Source organism: Enoplosus armatus, chromosome 13 (assembly GCF_043641665.1).
Source record: "Enoplosus armatus isolate fEnoArm2 chromosome 13, fEnoArm2.hap1, whole genome shotgun sequence".
Classification (NCBI taxonomy): domain Eukaryota; kingdom Metazoa; phylum Chordata; class Actinopteri; order Centrarchiformes; family Enoplosidae; genus Enoplosus; species Enoplosus armatus.
The window spans coordinates 18,007,347-18,031,544 of NC_092192.1; the positions used below are offsets into that span (position 1 = coordinate 18,007,347).

A 24,198-nucleotide genomic window follows, 5' to 3' on the forward strand; every position below is an offset into this window, starting at 1 on the left:
CCACTACTACATCATCATGACATTACAGATATAACTCTTGGTGTCTATTGTGGTAGACGGAACAGCAAACCTTAGCCTTGGGTTAATATAAATGCACCACAAAGGAGTCCTCTGCAGTCAAGTGTCATTATTCCTTCGTTTTTGAGCTAACAGACACTTCATCTTAAGTAAAATCAGCTTTCCCATATTGCCCTCTTGTGTCTTTTTAAACACACTGACAGTCCTTAAAGAGCACACCTATGCACACACGCTGACTCCAACCTGCAACCTGTCTGTGTCTTTCAGGTGTAATTGGCTTCCTGACTGCAGCTCTGGACCCATAAGGAGTTCCAAAGAGGAAGACGGATGAGACCACAGAGTCTACCTGAGAATGCTACCTGTCCCTCCGCCTCACTATGTCACCCAAGGAAAACTGTTAAACTGTCCCCGTCCACAAATCCTATTTTTGCCTTTGTTATCTCCCATAACTCACTGAGTTTGTAAACCCTCTCTGCACCCAGCTGAAGTCCTAGTGATATGACTAAAAGAGCCTTTATTTTGGACATGTTGTTTTTTCCTCTCAATGCTGCCAGCCACCAAGGCTATGGTGGGAAGCGTCATTATACTTCTCAGCAGGTTGCTAATCACTGTCTGCTGTGGCTCTTGGGACTAGTGCTACACCTCACCCTTTCCTCGTGTCAACGAGTTGACCTGAAACACCCCATAGTATCCACAGGCTATGGAAAGATTCGTGGTATCAGGAAGGAGCTCAACAATGAGATCTTGGGTCCTGTGGAACAGTACTTAGGTGTGCCATATGCCACCGCACCTATCGGTGAGCGCCGCTTCCAGCCTCCGGAAGCTCCAGGCTCCTGGCAAGAGATTCGCAACGCCACCCAGTATGCGCCAGTGTGTCCCCAGAATGTGCACGGGGTTTTACCTGAGATCATGCTACCAGTGTGGTTCACAGACAACCTGGATGCTGCAGCGACCTATGTTCAGAACCAGAGTGAGGACTGCCTTTACCTCAACATCTATGTACCTACTGAAGATGGTAAGTGAGACTAAACTCTAATAATAGATATAGGAGGAGATGAACTTAGTCTTAGTCTGTTAAACTGTTCTTTACATTTGGAACGGGTCAGAAAAAAAGCCAGGGTCAGTGTAAAACCCCAGGTCTACCTTTTTGCATCAAACTGAGAGAAAAGATTAGTTTGTGTCACAAACTAGAGAGTTAGTTAGACCAGATTATATTAAGTGGAGGAAAAGTTCTTAACGTGAACCAATAGACAACTAGGAGATTACCAAACAATATATTCTCTGATAATCTGCTGGGTTTGTATTAATGTCAGTCTCAATTACTATTGGTTATTGAGTCTGATCGTTTTCTAGACGTGCTGCAGCACAGTCACATGTGCATTATTCATGTGCTAATACTCCTGCTAACTACTGTTAAGCAATAGCTTGAATTTTATGGCTTATATTTAATTAATTTTAACATTTAATCAAATATTCAAGATTCATACAGAACATGTTCTACTAATTTGCTGCTTTTGTACCAATTAGCCACATTGTGACATGCTACATTTTAGCTAATGTCTGACGAATGCTAATTTGTTTAAACCATGCATGAACATCTTCATACAACTTGCTGTGTTAGCTTGCTAACATTCACCTTTTGCGTGGGAAATGCGGAGTAAGTCGCATTTGTTTCGAGTGACTGAACAAAATGAACCACTGATGGAGTAAATCAAACAGTGACTCGCTGCCACCATTAACACTCCAACAAGTAGCGGAGGAACATCTCTCCAACAAATTATTCACAGACACAAGTCCTTGCATTGACTTAAGTTTTACAAAAACGTATTCTGTTGTTTCTGATATTCTATCAATTTCTTGTTTGTAAAATTTGCCAAAGTGTAATCACATTACTCTGTTTTAATAAAATAATTGTTTGTCTAGAAAGCCCCTATCTAGCTAGCATGACCAACGCTAACATAATGGTCAACAGATTTGTTGATCATTTCATGGACACAATGTTGTACTACTGTGTCTAGGCTAGGGATGCTAATGTTGGTGTGGCAGCTAAGATACAGCAAATAAAATACATAATGATAACTAGCTAGCATTACCAACACTGACATAACTACAATAGATTTATATGCGTTTCATGATCAATGAATTGACTGATTAAGTTGGTCAATGAGTAAGCAGAACAAACCGAAATATTTTCTCAACTGTGTTTCATCTGTTTTGTAGTAGCCTTGCTAGCTTGTCTCTTTCTACTGTAAGAAGGTTAAAACATTAGAGGACGCTTGCAAAACATTTTTATCATTTCAGTTAGCTGACGGACTAACATTCACATTGTCATGCATTGCATTATTGCTGAATAGAATTGATAAAACCTCTTATACCATGACTCAAAGACAGGATGTTAACTACTGACAATCTTACCAAGGCTGCATTTATGCATTGTGCCGGTTTGTATCAAACTCATTAACAAAGTACTGTAATTAACCATGTTTTTAGTATTGTTAGCATGTGGTTTTAAACCTCAGTGACCATTTTGTTGGGATGCACACGCCAGTTTCATGGTTTGACTGGAATGAGGCTTTTTATTTATTTATTCGGAGAAAATATAGCAAATACAATGCTGAAGACAACCTTGTTTAGGCCTCTTGGCGTGAAATTAGTCAAAAACTAAAAATCACTATAAGGCAAAACCTCCACCTCTTTATGGGCTATCTGGGCGTACTTCTTGCATCAATGATCCAGTGGAGAGCGTTTGAGAAAGTAGATGGGCAGGTAAAAGAACAGAGGATCAAAGTGTAACTTTGGAGGCAAAGCATATGCTACTGATAATAGTCAGCGAGGCTAATAATAAAATGTTAAAAAATCTATGATTAATGGACTCACCTGAGAGTACTCAGGAAAACACATGTTTATGCATTGCTGCTCATATATTAAGTCTGTTGTATTTTAACACTAAGCTAGATTGTGTCAGTGTTGCAGATTATTTATTTTATTGATGAATGCTCCATGGCCCAACAAAAGGATGGAAAGAGATTGATTGCTAGTGGAAAATATCAAGTATTAATGTAGTATAAAGAGAGACCAGTGCACAGGAGATGAGAAACTGAAAAGAAAATGATGAAATGAAAGTGTACATACATGGGTAGAATGAGAGATTACTGTATGAATGCTGTATACTACATATGTCACATACTCGCTGACAGGATGATGTACAATCTCCTGTGTTATTCCCAGCGGAGAAGGTGTGCAAATGAGTGAGACTGATTTTACATGTAGTCCTGTCTGCTTGTCAGAATCTGTCACTTATTGTCAGGGGTCACTGCTTACACAAGGCTGATGCTGTCCCCAAGGATATGTTTAGCCTTTTGTGTGAGAGAGAAATAGAGACTGAAGGAGAGTGAAGTGCCCCTGAAATAAAACACACTACATTTTACACGTAACTGCTGTCACAATCCAGCAAATAATTTACATGGTGTTAGACTTTACCGACCAATTATGTCAGAAGTACCAGCTTTAAACCCCTGAAAACTTGGTAGTTCGCAATAACGTTCAATTTTCATGATTTAATAAAGAACAACTGAAGTTAAAGTTTGGTTTGGAAATGTATCAACCGCTGTAAGATGGATTGCCATGAAATTCTGTGCAGACATTCATGGTTCCCTGATGATGTATCCCATTGACTTTGATGACCCCCTGACTTTTCCTCTAATGCCAGAATGAGGTGACATGTGGTTTTGAGTGAGACTTCTCAGAAACTATTTGATGGATCGCCATGAGATTTGCTAAAGAGAGCCATGTCCCTTGAATTGTAATAACTTTAGTGGTTTCTGACTTTGAATTCAGTGCTTTTATCTGGTCCAATATTTTGGTTTATGGCCAAATCCCTGCAAAACTAAAGACATTCCCATCAGCATCACCTGTGCTGTGTGTTAGTGCTAAGCAGCAATTGTCAGCATGCTAAAATGCTAAACTAAGGTGGTGAACATGGTAAACATTATACCTGCTAAATATCAGCTTGTTATCATTGTCAGTGAGAGCCTGTTAGCATGCTGATGTTAGCATTTAGTTCAAAGCACTACTGTGCCTAAGTACAGCCTCATAGAGCTGCTATTGTGGCTGTAAACTCTTAGTGCTGTTTCAGCTAGACTAAGCCTTTTTAGCCAGTAGGTTAGCTTGCTAACTTGGTACCAGTGGGTGATGGTCAAGCATGTTTAAAGGGAGGATGTCGGTGCTGTATTGTGCTGTGTTTGGCAGCGAGCAGCTGCATTCCCACTCATGGCAGATGTAGGTGGGCCAAAATGAATTGGCAGCACAGAATCATACGCAGCCTGGATCAAAATATTTTGGTGCCAAATCTGGCCTGCACAACTTGATTTTGACACATTTAGTCTCCAGAGAACAACATTATGTATTATCTTCCCATTCTACCTTAAGTCATATACCCTACCTGACATATCTGTTTCAGGCCTAGAAATACACTCGCTGAACATGTCCTCTGCGTTATTCTTTGGACAAAAGAAAATTTGCTGCTCTCTTTTCTTTCTGCATCTGTTCACCCTTCCTGCTCTCTCCTCCCTCAAATCATCCCTGCCTCTTCTCCTCTCTTCTCTCCTCCATCTTTATGCAGATGGCGGTAGAAGGGGTCACTGTTCTGAATGTAAATGAGCCTCATGCCCTTCCTCACCAGGCCACTATGTAGCTTGCTACTTCTTCAACACAAATGAAATTCAAATAGCTTCTTAGAATAATGTAAATAACACAAATGGTGTTGTTGATTAAACAGTGAGTTTTACATTCTCTCTGTATCTCTCTCTCGCTCCCTACCTCCTTCTACAATGTTCCACGCTAACTCTCCTCTGTGGCCAGGCTTCTAGGCAAGAATACTGTCTCACTGCATTCCTATTTCCTCAAGATACTCCTCAGCCAAGGGCCTAAGATCCTTCATTTTTATTGCCGCTAGAGCAGCCATTTACCGTGCTCTTTATTAAAAACCATATTTCAGGAGGCAGGACAGTGGAGGCAAGGATGGACCTGGAGGCTGGGGGCACAGTAGAAGAGATGGAGTTGCAGAAGGATAGGACTGCATGTGCAGAAAGCTGCTGCCTGGATGCAGGGGGGGTTGAACCAAAGCTGTGTCTGACACCTTGTCAAGCAGACAGGCCACCATAGACATGACATAGTGCAGCTTCATCCCGTTTACTGCACTGAGGAAATGGAGAGGGACGGGAGACAGCTTGTGCTCTGGCCACTAGCTCACTGAACCGAACAGAAACGCTGTTGACTGAGAGATGGAGCTGCATTAGGTCAAACAGTACTGGGAAAACTAGAGCTAAATACTCCTGCGTAGGCCAATGCATTTCAGTGACCAGTGGCCCATTACATCATGTGACAGCCAACCTACCGGCAGGCCTCTCTACTGAGGCAGATGGGAAAGATGTTTTTGACTCTAAAACGTGTGTGTGTGTGTCTCCCTTTGGCTACGTCCTACATTTGTCTTGTCTAATGCATTAGTTCATTGTCAGAAGTCAAGACCTAGATACTATGAGCATTCATTTCAAAGTCTTTTTTTATCCTCTCTTTTTTTTATTATTCATATATAGCTTCTTTTTTTTTTAAACAAACACCCAAATAACAACCACATATGTGGCAGCAGTAAGATACAGTAGCCATAATATACTAACAACTCAGTTTTATATCATTGTAAATTTAATACCTATGTTCTTTTGTCTGTTGGTCGGTCCACCACTTTGGCCCAGACTGAAATCATTTAATAACCATGGGATGGATTGCCATGAAGTTAATTTTGTACAAACATTCATGGTCTCCAGAGAATGAATCCTAATGATTTTGATGGAATTTTCCCACCTACATGTTGACATTTTTGGTTTTTAGTGAAACTCAACAACTATTGAATGGATTTCCATGACATTTGGTACAGACATTCATCTTCCCCTCATGGAAAAAGTGTAATAACTTTGATGATCCCCTGACCTTTCATCTAGCTCCATCATCAGGTCATTTTATTTTTTGTCCAATATTTTATGACCAAATCCCTGCAGAACTAAAGTTGTACTTTGTGTTTTGTACTACTTTGTACTAATTATCTAATGCTAGTATGCTAACACCCTTAACTAAGATGGCAAACATGGCAAACGTTAGACCTACTGAACATCTGCATGTTAGAATTGTCTCTGTGAGCATGTTAGCATGCTGATGTTAGCATTTAGCTCAAAGCACTGTTGTGCCGAAGTACAGGCTCACAGAGCCGCTAGCATGGCTGTAGACTCTTCACCTTGGGCTCTGGGCTCTATTTTCTGACATTTTATAGACTAAACAATCAAGTCATTGAACAAAATCCACAGATTATTTGATAACGAAAAGAATCCTACACATAACAGTGCTGATTCTCTGTCCTGTCATTTTCTCCGGTTCTTTTACGTAAAGACTAAGAGATGCAACGTCTGTTTAGATGCCTATGAAGACTTGGGGTGAAGTCTGCAACAAAGTGGGATTGTCTCTTTGAGCATAGCTTAGCATTACATGTAGGTTAGCTCTTTATTAGGCATTAGAAAACAGATGAAATTAGAGAAGTCTCCATTAAGCAGCGAGGTGTGGTTTTAGAGTGGTGCTAAGTAGTGGGGGAGTGCTGACAAGACGGAGGACTAATGTGCCTTTTCATCCATTACCGGTCTGTCTACCTGTTTGCTCTGCAGTCCAGGACCAACTACTGTACCATCACCCTCTATGGCAGGAAGTGCTCTCTGGATCAGGCGCCTGCATGGTGGTACTCGGAGGGTGCAGCAAATCCATTCAGCATTGATCCTTTTCCATTTAGACGGAAGATAAACATTTTATATCAGGAAACCACATTCATATAGAGGGGTGGGTGAAAACGCAGCATTATAATGGTGGAGTGCTGTGATGCTCTGTGTCTCCTTTGTCAATAGACGCAGAGCCTTGTGAAAAGGGTATATGCCGTCACCTCACTGTGAGGCTTCCAGCAGAATGGTTCAAACAGACATGTCAGCAGCACACTGGCAGAGTGATAAACCCCTTGGCAGCCCAGTGTAGAATATTCTTTAAAATGAGAGACTGCAACGCAGGGAACGTGGTGCTGGGTGGGTATGAGGAGCACAGCAACAGATGATAAGGACACTGTTAGCATGCTTTATGGAGCGCGTGGATGTTCAATGTGTGTGGGGCTGCGTTCGTGTGTGTGAACGTGAGTGTTTTTTAATGGCTTTCTCGAAGTACTGCGCATGTAGACAGTGACTGAGAACGACACAAAACACAGCGGTAATTGTGGGCTGATGGAAAGCTCCACTGACAGAAACCAAGAAAAAACAAATTAATGGGATCCTTATCAGTTAAGACTTACAGAGGTTGACGCGTCAGGGCATTGGTTGGTCACTGTGATAAATGCTTGTTATTGGCTATGCCCTATGGGGCATTTAACTGACGTTACCATTAAAGCTTAATGTGGGGCTCCTCTTTGACCTTGGTGAAGGGAATCCTGTCACAAGCCTTTGCAGGCGGTGTAAATATCAAACACAGCTCCCTCTTTGCTAATTTGGTAGGAAAGACTCACATTTCAGGCTCTGTGCCGGCATTTCTCTGTGCACAATGTGCGTACCTGGTCACATGTATCTGAGTATCTGTGCCTGCCCCTGTGTGTGTGTGTGTGTGTGTGTTCAGTGGTATGTTTTGACAGTCTAGTCTCTCTGGATTGTGCAGGGATGTTTGCCCTAGGACTGCAACACTGTCCTGAGCTGGGCCAGGATACAGAGTATCTTGGCATTCCTGTGCTTTTTCTGATCGAAAAGAGTGATGGCTTGATTCTGCTCATTGATTTTTCTTTACAAAGCAGCAGTGTGTCAGGACTGATTGGGAGAAGGGTTGAGGAGAAGTGGCCTCTGGGGTCATTTACGAGGCAGTCCGTGACTAGATCCTAAGCAGTTAAAACAGATGAGTTTGGGGTGATCTTTTCAGGAAAGAGTGTGTAATCCTCGCAAACATTTTGTCTCCAGCAGTCACTGAAACATAACAGAGCATAACGTCTCATCTCTGCTATTTTCCTCTTTTAATCTCCTCTTGCTTTTCTGTTTAGTTTTTTCTGAAAATGCAATTGTTTTGAATTTATGTCTTTTGTCCCCCCCCCCCTCTTTTTCTGAACCTTAGGTCCGCTCACAAAAAAACATGATGAGTCTACAATGAACAGACCAAGGGATGAAGGTATTTTAATTGCATGTTTTTTTTCTCCTCGTGCTCCAATTTTCAAACTCTGTGGGGAATGTTGTGTTTGTATCTGTATTAATAATCATCTTAGACTCATCACTCTATGTGCACATTACATTTTACGCCGTTAACTGCTTTTATTAGCGCACAAATCTGTCATTCCTTCTCACTGGCACGCTTTTAGCTAAAATGCATGAAGAGTTCCATACAAAATAGTTGTTCTTCATTCCCCCCCTGCCACAAATGCTGCTCTTTGGGTACTTGCACGGGGAGCTAATTTACTTTCCTCTCTCGGTTGCTATGTGGTTGATCAAGCACACGCCGATGTTCTGACTATCCTGTGTGATGCATCACTGAAAATCAATATTCAGTCCTTTTTCACCTGCGCTTTTATTCTTGTACTAAAGTCCTTATGAAATGCTCTGCTACATTATTGTCCTTCGTAATTTTATTGGGCTTTCTCCAATTCTTCATTTCTAAAGCAGGAAAAACCGGAGGATCTCTGCATATTTCTGCTATTGCTGTACATTTTCAAGTTCACTGAAGTCAAATGGAGATGCTCTCATTACTCTTTACTGATGCAGCCAAAATCTATGCAGACAGTGCGTGCATCTGTTCTTGTACACGTGCCCAGACATACTGTATATTACATAGCATTATGCACACAGAGTGCATTACATTTCCATTTGTGCATGTGTGTCTACTCGAGCACAGAGCACGTGCAAATCTATGCCTGAGTTCATGTGCTCTAATTTGTGCCAATGTGTGTGGTTGTTTTTCTTTTTTGTATTTTGGGCTCTGTGCTATTTGGGTATTGAATTCTCTCTCCCTTGCATCTCTAATTGCTATGGTTTAAAAAGAGACAGATGTAGCTAATCCAATTGTGTGGTTTCTTAACGGTGAAAACAGAAGGAAGGATTCATGCAGGATTGCCTAGGAGAGGAGCAGAATGATAGAATAGAGATGAAAGAAAAGGAAAAGCTGAGCACTGCGAGAGCACAGGGGAGGGCAATGAGGGGGAGAGAAGGGAAAAAATAGTCATAATGAAGACAAGTGCATGATGAAATGACATTTATAGAGCTTTGAAAGTGAGAGAGATGTGGAGAAAGAGAGATTGAGAGGGTGGATGAGTAGGAGACTGGTAGAGCTTGACATTTATGCCGACATCTGATGGATCTTGACAGGATCAGGAGGGCTCGGGTAGGCCTGAATTCCTCACTTAATTGCTCAGGTATGGATTGGACACAGGTTCCCAAACATTGTTGGAAAATACTATTATTAGCATCTTGTTTTTGTTTTTGTTGTTTGCAAGAAACTGCATTTGCTTGGGTGTGGGGTTTGGGTGCAAAAAATATCCAAGTGCTGAGTCAGGCTAAAACTTTTACGCCCAAATCAATTGAGATTTCCATAAGAGAATGACTGAGAGAGGACCAGAATCATGGAAAAGTAGAAAGTAGGCAGTTTCTGTTGGGAGGTAAGATATTACATCGAGAATAGATGTAAGGGAAGGGGGGGGGGGGGGTAGTATCAGGTTAGGTAGAAAAGAGAGGAGTGAATAATGTGCCAGTGTTTTGGAGGCAGGCAGGAGAGACAGTGAGCTCCTTGTTGGCCATATAGGCCTTGGATTTGGGCTGAGTGAAACACTTTCACCCTGCGACCCTGCACCCCTAATCACCTCTCTGTTTGTGCTGAGCCCCTTCCAATCATAGCGCCATTTCCCTCACTTCAACACACATCCAACTCCGTGTCCATCTTTTCTTTTATTCATGTTCTACTTTGTTGCACAAAAATTATCTGATCGCCTAGAGACAGACAAATCTCTGTATTCTCCCCAAAATAGCTATACCATGTGTCCAGTTTTCTTTTATTAATATAAACTAGACAAATGTTCTTTTTAAAATTACCTGATGAAAGTCTAAAGCCCCCAAAAATGTTGTCAGAATAAAGTGTGTGCGAGTGATGAGATAGACTGCAAGAAGTTTTCTTCTTTTACACCACTTGGACCTTTTCCTGTCCACCTTTCATTAAGGCTTTGTAGGTATGCATGAGCTTTTTATCTTTTATTCCAAAATGAATGGATTTTTATTTCCATTTAGGTTTTTCTTTTTTGGCTTACTCCTAGCCTTTATTGGGCTTAGCAAATATTTCAGTTATAACCTTTAATTTTCCAAGGTTTTGGTGGTTCTGTATTATTAGGAAAAACATCTTTTCACCCCTTCTTGTATTCACAGTATGACAATTTACAAAAGCTGAAAGTGAAACAAACATTTAAGTCGGTTTTGAGTCAAAGATCACAGTTGGAGTTGAATTTCATAGCTATGCACTTCATACAGTAATGACCTTGATGTCCTGTAACACTATATGATTACTTTGTGAAGTTGTGTATTTTCAGAGGTAAAACAACTTAAGTGCATTGGGGCATTATAAAAACCTCATCAGAGCTGTAGTTGTTAAATGCTAACATAACTGGCAGATCTATCATAGTTTGAATTGGAAGCTGCTTGAATTTTACTGTCAAGTACAGCAACAGATACCCATTTCACTGGGACAAAAACAAAACACTGTCATGTTTCAGCCTTTTAGAACAACCAGTGAATGAAAGCCTCAATGGAAAAATACATCTCCTGGTGACGGCTAGTGGAGCAGAGACTGGCTTGAAAAAGGGGGCTCCCTATTAAAGGCACAATCTGTGATCCAAATGTAAACAAAAGAGTCGCCCCACCACCTCTTAGAAACTCTCCTGCCACTACAAAGCTCATCTCAAACTTATTGATAACTAAACACTAAATTACTAAATTTAAAGAGGAATTCCACCGATTTTACACATCGAAGTCAGTTTACATGTTTACACTGAATCTCCAACCCAGTTATCAGCAGTCAAGTTGCATTGTGGGTAATGTAGGCGCCGTGTTTTGACATGGAGGAAGAATGTGGGGAATCTGGTTCTGCTGCATCGATTTGTATCCTTTTTTTTTTTTTTTTAAACTGACCATCGTTAGTCCAACAATGTTATAGAAATGCAATGTTAAATCGGTGGAGTACTTTTTAAGTAGTTTTGTTGTTTACAGGTACGTTTGCATTAAAAATGTTTACATGAGTAACCTTTACAAACACAGCATTTGTCGGCAGCTTTGTCATTTAAAAGTATACAAAAAATACTGATTGGGCCTTTAAAATGGCAGCTACGTGTCATTGCCTAAGTTCCTTTTCTCTCAGGATTTAATTTATGGTGTGAGTGTTACTGTGAGTGCAGAGTGAGGGCTGACGACGGCCTGCTGTTATGTCACTCCTCTATACTGTCCTGGTAATGCCGGGATAATTGCACTTGTTTACATATCCTCTGGGAAATCAGCCGAGGTTCAGAATACACCAGAGAAGAGAAGAAAAAGAGCAGCGCGGCGGAGTGTACGACCGAAAAATTTTATTTTAAGCCAGTCTACTTGTGTCATATGTATGATCCATAAAAGATGTCTGCATGTGTGAAGCCGTATGTGTCATTTTTTCGTGTTCACTTGTTTGTATGTGTGTGTGTGTGTGTGTGTGTGTGTGTGTGTGTGTGTGTGTGACTGTGAGTGACGCACCCAAGTGCATGTGTAACCTGAGATTCAGGTGGTGATGCAGGCGGGTGTGCAAATACGTGAGTAGAATTTGTTACCACGGCAACAGGCATTCAGTGAGTCGGTGCAATGGAATGGCTGGTGCAGTTCTATTAGCGAGAAGCAGTTTCCATAGCGACTCAACATCGCAGCTGCCTATGCAAGAGGTTGTGTGTGTGTGTGTGTGTGTGTGTGTGTGTGTGTGTGTGTGTGTGTGCCTGCATGAATACGGTGTGAATCCTGTGTGAATTTGAGTGTTCATTAGCGTACCTCGCTATGTATGACTTGCTTTGTAACATTTCATATTTTTTTCATCCTTGCTATCATGTTTTTTTTTGTTTGAACCTCCCATCCATGTCTCTACCCACGTCAGTCCTCTCACACTGCCCTATTTTCATCTCCTTCCTCTCTCTGTCTTACCCCCCTTTATCTCTTTCTCTCCTCCTATCCCCCCGCCCCCCGCCCCCCCATCTCTGAGTGCTGAAGCTCATCAGGGTAAACAGATGCTGTGGCTGTTATTTATGTTTCCACTTGGTCTGGCTTTCATACAAATTATCCACAGGCCCTGCACAGTGCAGACGCTCAGCCTAACTGGGCTGCACTGGCAGCTCTCTCAGCCTTATCCACGCGCAGACTCTCGGACCATACCACAGACGCTACAAGAGGGGGGGGTTTCATTGTGGGGGGGGGGGGGGGCAACAGAGTGAACCATAGCAACACACTGATGGGCACAAAGACACCAATAACAGAGAGGGCATCAGAAATGGCTGCACCATTTGCTCCACACATGGAGGAGACTAGGAGTTTGGGAAGAAACCATCACTGCACAGGGGAAACAGACATCACAGAATAAAATATAGAGGATAAGCCCAGCGGGGCAGACATGAAATACTTGCTGCCAACTTAAAGGCAATCTATTGAAAATGTTTCATACTTAGTATCTTCATCTTCTTTTTTTCTGGTGAATCACTGGCTGTAGGAGGTTAGAAAAAGCTGCATGGATCTTTTTACTTAGAAGACTGCTGCATCTAGAGCTGTCAGTTTAAACTGAGTGGACGACCTGTTGCCCGTGGACACTTGATCTGGGATGGGAGCTCTTAAAAAGTGTGGTAAATAATTTTTTACCAAAGAATGAATGAACATGAAAATAATGCACACCGTTGTTTGTCTGTGTTGTGCAGATATTCGGGATCGTCGCAAGAAGCCAGTGATGCTGTTCATCCACGGAGGCTCCTACATGGAGGGCTCAGGGAACATGTTTGATGGCAGCGTCCTTGCTGCCTATGGAAATGTCATTGTGGTCACCATGAACTATCGGCTCGGTGTGCTCGGTAAGTTTTGGTGGGACACATCCTGTCGGCTGATGTAAATGTTGACAGGCTTTGTTCGACGTCTGTCATCTCACCTTGACCTTGACCAGCCCCTGGTGTGTTAGAGAGGTGATGTGTGTGCTTTAGAAATGGTGGTACATTTCACATATAAAGCTTGCTGTATGAAAAATAGCCCTCTATGAAAAACACCCATTTGAAAGGCATTATGATTTATGTCCCCTTCAAATCATAAATCACTGTTCAACACAGAATGCCCAAGAATGAAAGTTATAAAACCCCTTCCACTGCAGGCTCCTGTAGTCGTAATAGGTGTTCTATTGTCTTACTCCAAGCTAACACCAGGCACATGATTGTCAGTAATGGCATTTACTGTAAAGATGCTATTTGAGTTATTGATGTAAAGCAGCCACTCATCTCAAATTATGAAAATCACGTCATCTATTGTGAATGTTATTCTGTCATCGTTTCTGTATTAGTAGAGCTGCTGTGTGTAAGCATGTGGCAAAAAGAATCCATCATAAATAAAAGGAAAAGAGAAGTTATGGAAACTAAAAACAGGAAAGTTGCATATCAGCCAGAAGAGATTTATGTAGTATGTAGAGGAGGACGATGGCGATCAATTGCGCAAATCAAATGTTCCAGAATGTGTATGTCATTTTTCTTTGTTTCTCGTGAAAACATCATCAGTCATTTTACATAAAACGTCACTTAACAAAGAGCATCAGTAGTCATGATGAAAATCATAGACTTTACAAGAACATGTTGTTTTCTTAAGACACTTTTAGCCTCCTTTGAGAGGGCAGGAGATACTCGTTAGTCTACGATCATTTCTAACTTAGGTTACGATGCTTTAGTGAGCAGTAACTTTTTGATACGGTTTGATTTTACAATGATCTTAGCCTTAAAAAGAAACTGGCATGAGCACGCCCCTTTCACAAATTCCATAATCCCAGACCCCATGACCACTGACCCGCCAAAGTACTGAAGCTTTATGCAACAAAACCCAACCGGAACATGTCCCCACAAAGTATCAGGGTCAGGTGACACACCTGATAATACAGACTACCACTACTTCTAATACTACATTACACTAGTCGGGCCTTGGAAACATGTACAAACGTGTATGTACAATAACAGCCTTTGTGTAGCCTTTGTTTTCAGTGTTAGTTATCATTTCTGCTACCAAAGTTGCTCAGACCTGACCAGTTATTCCTTCTTTCGAGTCTTATTTCTGTTCAGAGTAAAGCACTAACAGGTGTATTTACTGTAGTCACTTCCATTTTTCAGATGAATTAATAGTTGTATTAATGTGCACTTCTGCAGAAAAAAAGGATCTGACTCACTATACTTCAGAGACACCACAGACCACTTAGTGCCTTTAGTGAACATTCAGCCATTGAAAACAGAACTGAAATGTGTGTCTGTTGCTTTCAGTGTATTTTTGGATTAAGGGGTATTCTATTTGACCATTCTGTTGGAGCTTTGCAGTGCTTGCATGGCCTGCGAGTGTGGGCTGAGCTGTGTGTGTGTGTGTGTGTGTGTGTGTGTGTGTGTGTGTGTGTGTGTGTGTGTGTGTGTGTGTGTGTGTGTGTGTGTGTGTGTGTGTGTGTGTGCCGAGCCCTTGCGCTGCTGGATATCAGTGGAGTCAAGTATTTACATTTGCCGTCATCTTTTGGAGGTGTTTGCACACGGACTATCTGTGACTGCCATTGCGGTTGCCAGGTTGGGTAATCAGATCTTGTTTATTGCATCACGCCTGTTTCAACATATCAGAATAATGATAAACAGAGAAATGGGAGTAGTTTAGGATGCCATCCAAGAGCTGCATCGAGTATTAACAGAGGGTAACATGATCCAGACCGTTATTGACAGTGCCAATGGAGAGGCACGGGGACAAGGACAAACTGAGAGGACCTGCAGCTTTATCCTGCTCGATTTCAGCTTGTTATGTGTTTTTTTTTTCACTGCTGAAATCGTGACCGTTAAGACAGTGAGCGTGAGATTTAGTTCACAATTTCAAGTCAGGTATTGTTGAATGCAGTATTAAATTACATGCTGATCCAAACGCTCCTCAGCGGTATCTTTGTTTGCTTTCCTTTACAGACACCTCGACCTTGTTTCCAAGCCGTGACCTGGCCGATTTATATTGACGTTGTTGCTGTTAGTGGTGTCGGAGATGTTTTTGAAGTGCACTCATGCATTGCACAGTATGTTTATTGCACTGAACTTGCACACGCAATCATTAGAATACATCCAAAGTACACGCACATAGAGGTGGAGAGCGATCCTGCTGAGTGATTATGAGGGATGACGCAGTGTCCTCGATTCCTTGAACATTGTTGAAAATTTTGGTATGTGGGCGAATGTGCTCTCTCTCTCTCTCTCTCTCTCTCTCTCTCTCTCTCTCTCTCTCTCTCTCTCTCTCCCTCTCTCTCTCTCTCTCTCTCAGATATGCTTTAAATGGGTTACTGTACTAAGGCGATTATCCTTGTGTGAGTTTGTGTTTGTATGTTTGTGTAGCATAAGCATGCATGTTTGCCCGTGCGCATGTGACAGTGTGTAAGCGTGTGTGTGTGTGTGCGCTACTCGGTTGAGTGCCATGCGTAAAATATATATATGAATAATGCACCGTCCATCTGAATTTTTAATGGCACTCCTCTCTGACACTGAACTTGAGTCAAAGTGAGAAACACAAGCATACTGTATTTTAATAGTTTTTTACGTTCTAATCTTTAGTGTTATCCTGTACTTACACACACAGGAGCTTACACATGCCAACCTCATTTCATACAATGCCTGCGCCTTTAAGAGAGTGATAGGGAGTCAGGAATAAGGGAAGAAGAGAGCAGGGAATAGAGACAGATGAGCGAGGGAGAATCATAGAGAGACAGTGAGGGAAAAGGAAACAGAAGGGGGGAGATGGGAACAGTCTAAAAATAAACCGTCAGAAATGCTTTTTTAAATCTGCAGTGATGCAAAGTATTCATTCAAATAAATGCTCCTGCAGTGTGACCACAGCACCCTTGCACATGGTTTAAGGCCTTATGCTTTCACTCCAGTACGCCACATACACATGTCATTTTCCAGCAAATGATATACTTACTTGAATCTTCTTATTAATATATAATACGTCCTGTCGTTGTGGAGTAAAATGGGTGAATGGGAAGAAAATGTCTGCTGCACACATCCTGGTTCAGAGGTTTGGCGACAGTTGAGATTCCTGATTGCTCCTCGGCTCACCTTCTCCTACCTTCCCCCTGCTCCCGGCCCAGAGAGCCTTCTGATTTGTGTTGCATAGCCATCTGTTCAGACTAATTAACTAATTAACTAATTAATGAACTCTGGGGAAAGGCCCACCATCGTGGGCTCGGAGAGTGAGAACATTTTTCACCTCAGGAAGAGAGATGAAACGCTTCTTCTGGAAACGTTTCTCTGCACTTTCTACCCAATTTCAGCTTTAACAACCGCAACTTTCACGCTGAATAAAAGGAGTTATGAATTTAACATTTGTTTGGTCATCATGCTGCCAAAATGTGCTTTTCAGATTAACAGTTGTGCTGGGTGATACTTTGTGACTTAACATAACCCGGTTACTCATGACCTTTGTCTCAGAGAGATAAAAACAGGTTTTGGATGAGTTCAAAACAAACTGTTCTGAAAATGAGTCATGTTTTGTACATGCTAACGCCCAAATAGATCAGTACTGGATGTGTTTTGATTAGATGTTTTGACCACTGAAGTGCAACAAGTTGTAAACACAACACTGATTTTAAAATTATTATGGCTAACCAGCATTCAGACACAGAGCAACAATAACATTTATTCAGAGTTTATGGCCATCTGACAAATTTAAGTCTGATATCAGTCCGAGTCTTTCTTCTTAGCTCTGTTTTTGTCTCCACCAACTCCGGCCACAATGTCCGGTTCTTTAGCTGCTAAATGCTCCACTATGTTCATCAGCTAGTGGCTAACTTTGGCTGTCTGCCATTTGGTATTCGTCAGAAAGGGTACCGGGAATTTATCAGGAAACAAGGTTGATGACAGCAGTAAGACTGAACCAAAACATTAAAGTTGCAGGATGTAAAACCCAAACAATGAGCTGAATGATGCTAAATGGCTCAGTAGAGCTGACGGAAACTGCAGGTGATAAGCGACCTCTTTCACATTACACATGGTCATTTCATCCATTGTATATATAAAAATATTGATTAGAGCAGCTTTAAGGTTGAAACCTTGTTTATTAGTCTATCTATGTTGTTTTTTCACCAGAAAAGTTGAGTTGTTGGCAAAGCCTGGTGACATGAACACTAGCTTGCTGTACTCTGTCGTCCAGTACAGCTCAAAATGATGTATCCAAAACTAATGTGCTCATGTACCCTGTTTGTGACACACTAGTAAACACCATTTTATATATTACTTAATAAATATAATTTTACAAGTCCATGCACATGCACCTTTGTAGCATAAATCAAGTCAAACAGCATCAGTGCATCCACAAATACTACTTAGCTCAGTGAGCCTTGGGAATCAGTTCAAATTGTGTTGCCCGTTGTTCTCAGAAACATCCCTTTAAATATGACATAAACAGTATTTTTAGCCAGCACAGACTTTGCTGTCAATTAATTTCAGCCTGCTGCCTTCTCACAACTCAGCTGTCCCTAAATACAAATGAAACACACCTCCCACTCCCTGCACAGAGCCACAATCCTCCCACTCGTTAACACTTCTTTCCCCATATTTTGCCTACAGTGCACGGACTGTGATGACTGCACAGAAAAACATAATCATTTTGCTTGGGTTTCATTCTCATTGTGAGTAGGTTCACGTGCAAACCAAGATTTTAGATCCACAAATTAAATGTAAACATAAGAACTAATTTATTCCCTTTGCAATAATGGCTATAATATCCTTAATTCTTCATCTGCTATCTGGGCCATATTGCACGTGTGATCGCGCAGCATGTGATGAGGGAGTGTGATGAATGCGAGGGTAAAATTGTGTGTTGGAGGCTTCAGGTCCTAAAAATAAAAAGAAAAGAACAGTTGCTTCCATCATATAGGCAAAGTTCACATTGAACAGTAATGACTTATAGGTATATTGACCGAAACTGACACCAATCTGCCTTCCAGGCTGGCAGCCAGCTGCACAGCTGGACCAATCAAATACAAGGAAGATAATTAGTGCAGCTAGTCATACTTGATGCTCGACATTTTACACACCACATAAAGTGTCAAAATCAAATTAAAATTGTCAAGGTATCAAGAGTACCTAAAATATCAGCGGTACTTTCCACACCACTGCAAAAGTCCCTAAGCTTACTTAAAGTCGAGATTAAATGAAAAATGCCCTTTTAACCCTTTTAGATCACATCCCTGCTCATATTGTGCACCTATATATTGTATTCTGATATCAAAATCCAATCATATTTTATATATGAATAAAAAACATATACAAAATATATGGTGTGTTTACATAAGCCTATGTAATAATATCATGACATCCACCCATCAGTCACAGAGTTAGCATTCATTAGTTAGCTAGCTAGCATGGTACATTGGTTTTGACACGCCTACTTTTCTAAGTTCAAACCAAATTCCTTGCCTGCCTATCTGTTTACAGGTGCATTTGTATCCTACAAGACGTATACAACGTTAGAGAAATAGTTCATGCTTACGACTTCTGTAGATTTTGAGGAGGAGGAGTGGAGGGCAAAGATACTCTCTGAGGTGAAGTGTTCAATTTGAGTCTAAAATCATTCTCCTTCAGGGAGTCATAACTCAAATCTTAACACACATGTTACACTTATTGTGTATGAAGTGAATTACATTTTCAGAGGATATCATTATCAGATGTCCATCGCAAATAAACGTCGATAAATCCACTCAGAATAAAGATGCTCCTTATAACTCCAAAACTTGCCTGAAATCATCACGTTTTTAAGTTTCCTTCAGCGGAGGGTAATCCAGTGATAGTTGTCTGCACATCCATGTGGAGACTGCAAAAAGGAACTACCATTGGCTAATTCTGCATACTTTTAATGGTGCCAATTTGCCAAAATGCAAAGCAATGTAGGCTACGAAATGGGGTTCGAGTAACAACCCACAATTACAGGTGGGGGGCATTTATCTAGATTTTGTCTAAATCTTGAGTGTCAGACTTTGAAAACACTTAGATTTAGATTATTTTTTGGTTGGTGACTTTGATTTTCAAAGCATTATTTGGTATCCTTTACTGTTGACAGTGATCTTTCCATCTCTATATAACAAGCCTAGTTGACTAAAATATTTCAGAAGGAGGATAACTGTCACCAGATAATCTATGCCACCATTCATCCAAGCCACACACTGGAAAGTCCTTAATATGACTCACCAATAATTTCTGGTATAATATCCACATTAAAATAGATGTACTATTAATCTACTGTAATAAATGTACAATTACATAATGCTTTGCTTAGCCCTATGGCACATTAAGTATCACATGAAGAGTTTAAAGCATACATGCCACAGCAAATATGAGGATAAATCATTCATTAAATCAGCGTTATGTCTGTATCATTAGCTTTCTGATTAAACGTCTGTCTGCAAACAAGGCACTGTTTTAAGGGTTTTTAATTCATTTAATTCTCACTGACTGTGATTATGATCAGTGATCAGTTGTCTCTGAAATAGAACTTTCTTTGAAGAGTTTTAAAACGTCTTTGTGTCAGTGTGACGTTTGAAGCATTGCTTTTCAAATTCACATGACAGCCTGGTTTTATTGCACAGCTTGGTGCCATTTGAATGGACCTTTGAGAGTAAAAATTGAGTGAGATAAGTAAGGTAATAAATACAATGACACTGGAAGCCTATGGGCAGTGTTCTGAAATGACATTAGTTCAGCAGGAGGAAGCCCAATTGCGCAGTAATTTCATTTCTGGGTATACTTGACATACAGAGTGATACATAATTGAAACAGACCTGCCTCAGTCTCAACAAGGAGACTTAACAGATTTGTGTAAAAATTGTGATAATCTAACAAGAATGTGCAAGAGGTGAAGTACAGCAGCAGACCTTTGAATCAAAGACTGGAATTTATCATACAACACTTTTATATTGAGGAAAAGAAATGACAAAAACAGCCTCTCGGGGGTGCTAGCAATGCTTTAGACTTTCACTCTCAAGCTAAACAGAGAAATGTTCATCAATATCATTAAAAATCACACAATCATTTTTAATTTAGACTACATGCTTGTTCACAAAGACGCAGACTCTTGTGAGAATGTGACATTGCGCTGCACATTTTGCGCCAATTCCCATTACAGGGTTTACTAACTCATACATCAGAGACGGTGCTTTTATTGACAGAAACACTTTTAAAAATCTTTTTTATTATAATTATTATTGTTTTTCATTCATTCGATTTTAATTTATCAGTACATACTGCATACAGCACAGAGAAAGGTCATATTCATCCACGGTTACATTCATGCACAGCAGATAATCCCCAAGGTTGCTGCACAATACTGAATGATCAAATCCACTTTATTCTAATCATCAAAACAGATTCTTTAGTCTTCAGTGTGCAGGAGACATTCACCATCTGCTGAGGGGTTTTTTCCCCCTTTTTTGTAATAGTGTCTCTACTTTTGCTTGATTAATTTAGTGACTCGTAGATACAGAAGCATTGCCTTGTTTCCTCTCTTCAATCACCTTTTCTGTCTGTATAAAAAGGCAATATCTTCCCTCTGATTTTTGACATCTCTCATCATCTACCATGACATCACAGTGAAATTATATAATATGTCCTTCAGTATATTCCTTTCACCTCTCTGTCATTTAGGATCTGAGCTTTGGGCAATATTCAGTTTAATACCTGTTTTATGTCTCTGGATTTTTTCTTTTTTTTTTATCCCTCTCTCCTCTCCGACTCCCCCCATCCCTCCATCCCCTCCCTCTCCTTTTGTTCTTTCTTCTCTATTCACAGAAATATGTTCAGTGACCCACTGCAGTCATTCTGTTCAGTCCTAAAAATTACTCTGCAGATGCATGTTCTTGTCTCAGTAGTCAGACAGTCAGATGACTGACCGCACTTCAGTTCCGGACTGTGAATTTGTGAATGCTGCAGGCTTTTACAGGGATGGTCGACAACAGAGGATGCACTGAAAGAAGTTGGCTAATATAGTACACTACTGTAAATACATTGAAAACATCCTCTTGATGTTGTATAATGCACCTCTTTTGTCTCAAAATGTAAAAAAAACCCTTCTAATTCATGTCTGTTTCTCTATACTAATACATCTTCCTGTTGCAGATGCAATACAGTATCAATAAGAGATAATGGCTTTTACCATGACTCGTCTCATTAGTTTACATTAGAGAAACACTAAGTGCTCCTACCACTTTTTGCATTCAGTGGTAGTGTTCATTATGCTTTCATAAAATACACTTGTTTATTTGTAACCATGATAGGGAAGATATATGCAGCAGTTATTATCAGATGTTCTTGACTCTCTGCATGATACAATATACTGTAAATATTTCTGTTTTAAATTTCCCTCCTTCAGTTGCCCACTGCTCCTCTGTTTTCTTTCATCCATTCATTTCACTGTCTTCAGCCCGTGTCTTTACTTAGAGGTTGATGACTCTCCTCACAGTTCCTTGGCCGTTACCTAAAGCAAGTGTTGAATATGCATGAGTTCAGCCTCATAAACTGCTGCTCTCAGCGCTAAAGTCAGTAGGAAGCCCAACTCAGCAGATGGGGGGGGGGGGGGGGGGGGGGGGATCAGAAAGAAAACTTAGTGAAAGAGAAAGAGAAGAGAGGAGGGAACTTGTTTGACTTATCTTCAGTGGTGGAAGATTTCCTCTCTTCATGTTGCCCTTGCAAAGAGAGCGACAGGAGGCGCTAGCTCAAGCTAGCATGCTAGTTCATACGCTCAACTGCGTGTCTGCGCTGACTTTGTTTTTGTGCGCATGCATGCAGCTGTTTGTGTACTTGAACATGAAGGTGCTTGAATGTGTGTATGCAAGTGCTTTTGTGAGTGTCTGTCCATATCATTTTGCCTGAAGCTCTGGACAGTTGCCAGGCAACTGTGGCAGGCAGCTCGGCACTCGACTGGGCAGTCACGGCGCAGACACTTCCACATGCCCATGGTTTTGATAAGCGGCACAGGTCAGCGCTGATACGTTACCAGGTCAGAGTCACATCTGGCCAAGAGCCAGCCAATTGCTGGGATGATCTAAGGATAATACAATTACACAGCAACATGCAAACTGTATCTTCATTACTGGGAGTAACCCTTTCAAGGTAATATTTCTGCTACAACATTGATGTGATTTGAAGTAACTGATTGATTAGTAAGATTTCTATGTTTTTAATAATCCACCCAACACTAAACGCTGCACTATGGAAGCTGAGAGCAGCTGTGGTTCCTTTATAAATTTCTTAATCCTATTATCTCTAGATCACAATTTAATCAAGCAGTGGTTTCTCATGATAGTTATCTCATTATCATTAGGTAAGAAGAAAGATTATTGTTTTCACAAGACTGGGTCACTGTTTGTGGTTGCCTATTGTGCAACTATCAGACTTACCAAAGCATTCATTTGTTCTCTCAAGATAAAAAAGATGATTTAGTTCATGTAAAAGAATATAAGCAAACTTGGCTGCCCTCAGCATCTCTATGTTTTTGCTTTGTAAGTACAACATCCAGGTCACTGCACATGTGGACCAACCTTAAAACATTTAGTTTGGGGTGTTTTCATCTGTAGGTAGACATCCATATAAAGGCACCAACACCTTGAAGCAATAATGTTACTTGCAGTTGTCATCGTTTTCTTCTATTTCTGGACAGTTATTTTTGGCAGCCGATGAGTGTCTTTTTATCCTTAATATGTTTTGCATGTGATATTCTCGTTCATTAAATGTGAGAAATGATTACTGGCTAAAGTGTTTCACAGAACGTACTCACCTGAAACTGTTAACCAGGGGTGAATCTATCATTCAAACAATCATTCTTGTTGGCTGGTTTTTATCAACGTTGTCCAAACGTGTACCACGGCAAATAACCACATTGAAGAAAAAATCATAATGATGTTGAATATATTCAGCAGAGAATCTGGACGACACTCTGCAACGTGAATCATAATTACGGCAGGTGAACCCACCAAAAACACTCTGGGCTTAAAGTGTTGTTAACTGTAGTGTAAGTACAGTGAAGAGTGAGATGTGATTGTTGGAGAGAGGTCAATTTGGCAGGTTATCATCACCGCCATCATCATCACTGCTGTTACCATCATCACCATCACTTACATTATCATCAGCACTTCAGAGCATGCTGACTGTCCTTTAAACATTTATTATTCACCATTCAGGTGACATATAGCATAGTTGCACTGTATAGAGCCGTACGCATTTGCCAACCATGTTATGAATAAAGATTCAGTTCAAACCACACACAGACTGTCTCACTGTATAAAGCAGCTAAATGACAAACAAGTCAGTGGATAGGGTTGTTGGCTCCTATATATAGCAGAATAAATGCCAGTCCTAAATAGGGTCAGAAATTGGGTTTGATATGATGAAAATCTTCAGGACTATAACTTTAAAAAGTGGTAATATGTCAGTGTTGTGTTTACAGCTTCTTTCTGCTGCCCCCAAATGGCCAAAAAAAAGGCAGTTATTGCAGATTTAACTGTGAAAAAAACAGAAGGCCAGCCATGGGCACTGCCGGGAAATTCTGTTCATGCACAGAAAGTGACGCAAGAAACGTCAAAAAAATAACACTACTACGAAGCAGCACTGTTAATATGAGATAATCGAGAGATTAATAGGCCACCTTCATAATGCTTTTTTATTCTTTTTCATCACATCCTCCACCAGCTCCACCCCTACAGCCACTAATCTGAGGAGTGTGCAGTTTACTGAAATCATTTTGGATGGTTTTTGGGTATTGAAGTCATCAATCTGAAGAGCTCCGCTTCTTGCGGGGTGATATAGCCTGATGCTGCTTGGAACATGTAATCCACGGCCATAAGAACAAAGGA

The 24,198-nt window shown here is 40.8% G+C and overlaps 1 protein-coding gene across 2 annotated transcripts in view; it reads left to right on the forward strand.

The window, feature by feature from the left end:
* The first annotated feature begins 516 nt into the window (after nt 1-516).
* The window catches only part of nlgn2b (neuroligin 2b), a 30,563-nt gene continuing 6,881 nt past the window's right edge, over nt 517-24,198 (forward strand). The window contains exons 1-3 of one of the 2 annotated variants that reach the window (XM_070916688.1): nt 517-1,033; nt 8,191-8,244; nt 13,025-13,174. In XM_070916688.1, the coding sequence (XP_070772789.1) occupies nt 517-1,033; nt 8,191-8,244; nt 13,025-13,174 (721 nt within the window). The remainder of the gene's footprint in view (nt 1,034-8,190; nt 8,245-13,024; nt 13,175-24,198) is intronic. The other variant, XM_070916689.1, reaches the window with a different exon arrangement.